At 41.0% G+C, this 6,000-nt stretch overlaps 1 protein-coding gene across 1 annotated transcript in view; it reads right to left on the minus strand.

Moving 5' to 3' along the window:
* Positions 1-5,994, minus strand: part of ADAMTS5 (ADAM metallopeptidase with thrombospondin type 1 motif, 5) — a 54,348-nt gene extending 48,354 nt beyond the window's left edge. The window contains exon 1 of the mRNA XM_005880649.2: positions 5,697-5,994. Within this exon, the coding sequence (XP_005880711.2) occupies positions 5,697-5,966 (270 nt within the window). The 5' untranslated portion in view covers positions 5,967-5,994. The remainder of the gene's footprint in view (positions 1-5,696) is intronic.
* Positions 5,995-6,000: the final 6 nt, after the last annotated feature.

Raw genomic sequence — 6,000 nt, forward strand, 5'->3', positions numbered from 1 at the left:
CATTGCCTCTTGTAACTTCCCTACCTATATGTTTAGACCCCAGATCTTTTTTTAATATATTTTATTTTTCAATTACAATTTACATTCAATATTATTTTGTACTAGTTTCATATGTACATACACCATAGTGGTTAGACAATCACATACTTTACTAAGTGTTCTCTGATATTTCCAAAACACTAATTCAAAAGAATATATGCACCCTTATGTTCATTGCAGCGCTATTTACAATAGCCAAGATATGAAAGCAATCCAAGTGCCCATCAGCAGACGAGTGTATAAAAAGGTTGTGGTACATATATACAATAGACCCCAGATCTTATAAGATTCCTCCATTCCTCCAAAATTTAAAAGACACAATCTTAGCCTCCATTCATCCATGCACAATGCAACCCAAGCTTCCTGTCAGCCTCAACTGCACCTTCATGATCCATCTTGTCCATTATTCCTTGCATATCTCATCAATTTTGGCCCCAAATCTTAGCCTCAATATTCCTCTGCCAAAAAGGATGAATTAACTCACATCCATCTTAATTTACACTTCTTAACTTGATCTCTGCTTCTCTATTTTCTGGTGCCATTGCTTTCATTTAGACCACCCCAAGTCTCCTCTTGAAGATTACTGGATCCACACAACCATATAGGCCAGAAGGTTTTTTCCAGAACACACCTCTGGTCACTGTTGTTTCCTTCCATAGATATTCTTTGAATTTAGTTTACAATTTGAACTCTTTAGCACAAAGCTATAAACTGACTTGGGTTCCCCCCAGGCCCAAATTTGTATGTTGAATCCTTAAATCCCCAGTGTGATTGAATTTGGAGATAGGGCCCATAAGGAGGTAATTAAGAATTAAGAATAAATGAGAACATAAGGGTGGGGCCCTGATCCATTAGGATTAGTGTCCTAAAGGAAGAGATACTAAAGTTCTCCTTCTCATTCTCCCTCTATAATTTGATTGTTATTGTCTTCTCTAGATTAACCTATCACCCTTCCACTCTGATATTGTCTGTCCTATCACATATCACCCCCTCCATTTCACAGAATCACCATATTGCCTCTGGGCCATGATCGTTTTGTGTGTCTACAATGCCTGTCTCCTCCTATGAGTCTGGCTAACTCCTACTCTTTCTTCCAAATTGAACCAGATGGGTCAGTCAACCTTCTTATGTACTTGCATGATATCTAATGACCTCATCTATCATAAAAGTTATCATGCTGTACAGCAATGACCCATTTCCTTGTCTCTTTCCTTAAAAGATTCTTAGGAAAGTGACCACTTTTTAAGCCTCTGAATCCCTCTCTGCCTATTAAGAACATATTGAATATATGCATATTTTTATTATAACATTTTTAGGTTAGAGAACACTAGATATAGACCAGACAATCTTCTCTGTCATTTGTCAGCTGTAACTCTTAAAAGATTATCTCTATTTCTCTTTGTATAAGTGTCCTTCTCTGTCAAATCACAACAATGATGCTAAGTTGCAGATTGTTGAAAGATTCATTGTAAAACTGTTAATGATTATGGATAATATGTAAAAAATGCTCATTGAAAGCTGGGTGGTTCCAAAAAATACCTAACCATCCTTCAATGATCAACTCAATTGTACATGTGCAATGAAGCCTGTATAAAGATCCATAGATAAAATTGATTGTTCCCTCTTCTCTCCTTTTGCAGACTTTGTTTTTAGCTCAGTTGTAGCATTGATCAGAGTTTCCTAACATTAGAGTGACTTATACATTTATCTGATTCATCTCCCCTGGTTATAAGACCTGGTGGGAAGGAACCGGTATTTTCAATCTGCAGTATTGGCATGTACTCTATGAGAAAGACAATAATGAAATAGGTTCTGTGTATTGTGCTATATTGTCTCTAATAGATTTTAGACTTTTTAGAATATTCCTCACAATTTCTTTGTTTTTAATTGTTATATAATTGACTTATAATGTTATATTAGTTTCAAGTATACAACATAATGATTCGATATATGCACATATCGTAAAATTATTACCACAGTAAGTCTAGTTAACATCCATTTCCACACGATGACAGTTTTTTTTCTTGTGATGAAAATTTTTAAGGTCTACTCTCTTAGCAACTTTCAATTCATCAATCATTTTTCAAATGTCAACTAGAGCTGCTCAACCTGCCCCAATCTTCCCATTTCTGAGTTATTTTGCCTTTTATTAATTGGGGTTGACCTATAGGCTATAAATTCTTGCTAAGGGTTCATTTTGGCTTTAAATGGGATTTGAACTCAAATATGAGATGGATTTTGCCAGTCCAGTCAGCAAGCAAATAAGAAAAAGCACATCCTTCTGCCTCCTCCAAGCGTCTGGCCTCCTTGTAGGGCCACCTATTGTCTGCACCTAACAAGAAGCCAGATGGGAAAGAAGAAACGCTATCAGTGGAGTCCCCACCACAGCATTATAAAACACAACATAAAGAGGTATTAGCTGAGAGGCAACTGCCTACTGACTGCCACACTGATAATTAATAATGAAAGTGAATGAACCTTTTATATTGCATAGTCTCAAAGCTGGTTCAATGACAATCCAATGCTTTCCATCCACGAATGAGTGAAGCTTTCATTGGTGTTGTCCCAGTTGGGGGATGTTAAACACCTGCCAATTTTCATATCAAGCAGGTAGGGGTCTTGCTTCTAAAGAAGAGTGCATGGTCTCCAAAATGGGCTTAAGAGTTTATCTTTAAAGAAACTACTTTAAAATAAAAGAAGAAGCTAGGAATAAGGAAAGAACTCTGGAAAGTACAATTAAATCCTGGGAAGATTGGATTTCGGCTGCTTGATGGCACAAGTGGTGTGAATTCCAGCATAAGTGCCATTCCAGAATGAAAAACGACTCTTGGGCCAGAAAACTGACTGGTGCTAAAGTTTCTCTAATTAGTACAGTACTGAGTGCTGGGGGACAGTCCTGACAATGAAGCGTGTCAGTTTGATAAATGAATTACTAGCACTATTCTGCTGACTCCCGGACACAACGCTCAAGGTGGCCTCAGCTAGTAAACAGGGGTGGAAAACACATCCTCACACAGTTGCTTCATGCCCGAAAAACAAGTAATTTAGCAGAAGACAGCTGGACACAAAATTTGAACAGAGCTCAGAGCCCATCAAAACATGGATTTCATGGCTTGGCGTCTGGCTGCTAAGCAACGGATTTATGACATCAAAACAGAGTTGTAAAAGTAGGATCCTGGTGCCAACTCTGGGTAGTTCCCATTGAAAAGAAATAGCTGCGAACACATTTCTCTAGGTCTTAAGAGATCTGATTTCCCTGGGATAGGAGAGCTCAGATCATTTCTCCTCTAGCCCAGAATGTGTTTTCCACATTCTGAAGTATTAGGTGGAGATTAACTTTGCATTTTTGAAGTACGCTCAAGTGCATGCTGCCTAAGGGCCTCAGAGTATTTTTCTCAGCTCCTTAATTAATAGCACTCTTTTAAATGAGGTGCATGTATGCATAACACACACGCTTTTCAGATATTTGGTTCTCATCCAGTTTGATGTATATACCAGAAGGCCAGCCCCAAACTAAATGGCAACTGCTTTACTAAAAGTGTGATGCTGCTTGGTGAGGAGGCCAGAGAGGGCCCATGCAAAATACTTTCCATGTGTGGACCAAACAAGAAATAAGTGTTATTATGATACTTATGAGCAATAAGATAGACTGTTCATTTATTTCTCCTTTGCGTTCATCGATTTAAAATATACTGGTAGGTTTCAGAGCTTGGAAAATAGGAAATGTTAGCTACCCAAAACTAAAAACAAATCCAGAAAAAGCAACAGACATCATTTAGAATCACTGACTAGTTTTCCCTTTTCCAGGGAAGCAATTAGGAAAACTGTGGGGCAGGAGGTAAGACGTAACAGTCTTCTATTAATTTTTATTTATTTTTAAAAAAGTATGGAATGTGCATTTGCATTTAAAAAGGAAAGTGAAGCATTAAAATGACCTACTCTTTGGAGCAGTTTGCCTACAAAAGTATTTTTCCCTTTGTCTTTACAGAACTTCCTTCCATAAACTCTCTGGAGCCTCCTTCTTGGCAGCCTCTTGTGATGGAGCAAAGCAAGAAATCCAGACATGGAAAGTTGCTCAAAAAAAAAAAAAAAAGAACTTGGAAACCAAAGAAGAAAGAAATAGTTTTACAGGAGAACTTGACACTGAAGGCTGCAAAACGAATGTTCTTCCGTTTCAAAGGTGCATGTTGTGCAGAGAAATGAAAGGATGTTTCCCGGAGATCAGTTCATGAGGAGACAGATTTTCCATGGTGCATAGCACTGTGTCCTGCCGGGTTCTCCCTAAGCTGCTGCCCTCTGCTGTCTTTGTTTACTTGTGGTTTACATTTATGTCTACCCCAGAAACCACAAGTGTTTCTCCACTCCAAATTTATCAACACGTTTTCTTCATGCCAGGGGTACCTTAGTGAAAAAAAAAAAAGGGGGGAATTTGGTAGTGGAGCTCTGTGATTCTAAAACCTCCTGCAAGCCACCATTGCATTTCCTATCCTAGCTCTGGTTGCTCCATTTCGTCCCAAGGTTTTGCATACTCTTTCAAAGTTTCTAATCCTTCATCTATACTAGGTGGATCTCAAACACTTAAAGAATGAGCTTTAAAAGTCGCTTCTTACCAGGTATCTGAGAGGCACAACTTAAAACTACCAGTTAGAGAAGAGTTGTGCAAATTGAGGCTCAGAGCTGACTGAGCAAGCCAGGCTCACAACCAGCTCAGACTTTGGTGTCTGAATGTCACACTCACATGGTGTCTGATGATTGTGCAAATAGAGATTGTGCAAATAGAACCTCTGGGCCTATAAAGATCAATGTGTTTCCCTTTCGGTCACCGTCTTCCTTAAAAGAGGAAATCCTGAGAAAACATTCTGCCCCATGTCTTAACTCTTTGCCCAAGATCTTTCCACACTGGAGCTTCAGAAACATTCATCCCAAACACAAAAAATGTAAGCTGAGTGTGACCTTTCACTGAGCAGGCAGTGCTGGCGGTGCACTGGGCATCCAAGCCAAAGGCGTTACCAAGAAACCTCACAAGATTGGGTTTCTAACCAAGGAACCTCACAAAATTGGGTTTCTACATTCTCCTCACCCTCCTGCATTCCTTCCTTCCCAGGAATGAGATTCCAACAGGGTGGACATGCAAGAACCTCATCTGGAAGCCAGACTGACTAAAGAGTCCTTCCTTCGGAAACTCTTCCCTCAACTGAATGTGGACGAGGTTTAAATAAGAATGTATGAACATCACAAAGGAAGGTGATGGATAAAAATGACTACAATGGATGGACCCATCAAGCCCATTCCATGAAGTTGGACAAAGTTCTATTTTCCCTGATTTCCAAGACAAACTTGCTTTTCCCCTTCCCCACTTAGCTATCTTCATTTCCCCGAGCATTCTAGTCCCTTCTTATCCTACTGATGCATCCATGACACCATATCTTGGACTAGAGACATCCTGCCTGCCTGATTGATTGATTGATTGATTGTCTAAGCAGCTCTGGTTCTTTAAGGTGGGGGTGGCTGCTGGGGTTACCCTGAATACAGGAGCAGAGTGGGTGTCCTGCAAGAAGCAGGTCAGCATATCCAGAGTGGCAGGTGGTTTTCAGAAGACGCCAGCAACCAGTATGGCTGTCCCACGGCCCGACCTCCGTCCGCCCGGCTGGACCTACCTGGCGAGTAAAGAGGATGGCGGCATCGTAGTGCTCCTCGTGGTCGTCCCCCAGCTGGTTGTGCTGGTGCTGCCACTTGCAGAAGTTCTTGAGCGTGGTGGCCGCGTTCTTGCTCACCTCCAGGCTCTTGTCCTTGTCGCCCAGCACCACCACCTTCACCACGGCCAGGCGGATGTGGTTCTCGATGCTGGCGTGGCTGTACAGCCGGTTGGCGATGGAGGCCAAGGTCAGCAAGTAATGCTGCAGGCCCCGGCCGTACAGCCGTGCCATGGACGCGTCGGCCACCAGCAGCAGCTCCACCTGG

Source organism: Myotis brandtii, unplaced genomic scaffold (assembly GCF_000412655.1).
Source record: "Myotis brandtii unplaced genomic scaffold, ASM41265v1 scaffold644, whole genome shotgun sequence".
Lineage (NCBI taxonomy): Eukaryota > Metazoa > Chordata > Mammalia > Chiroptera > Vespertilionidae > Myotis > Myotis brandtii.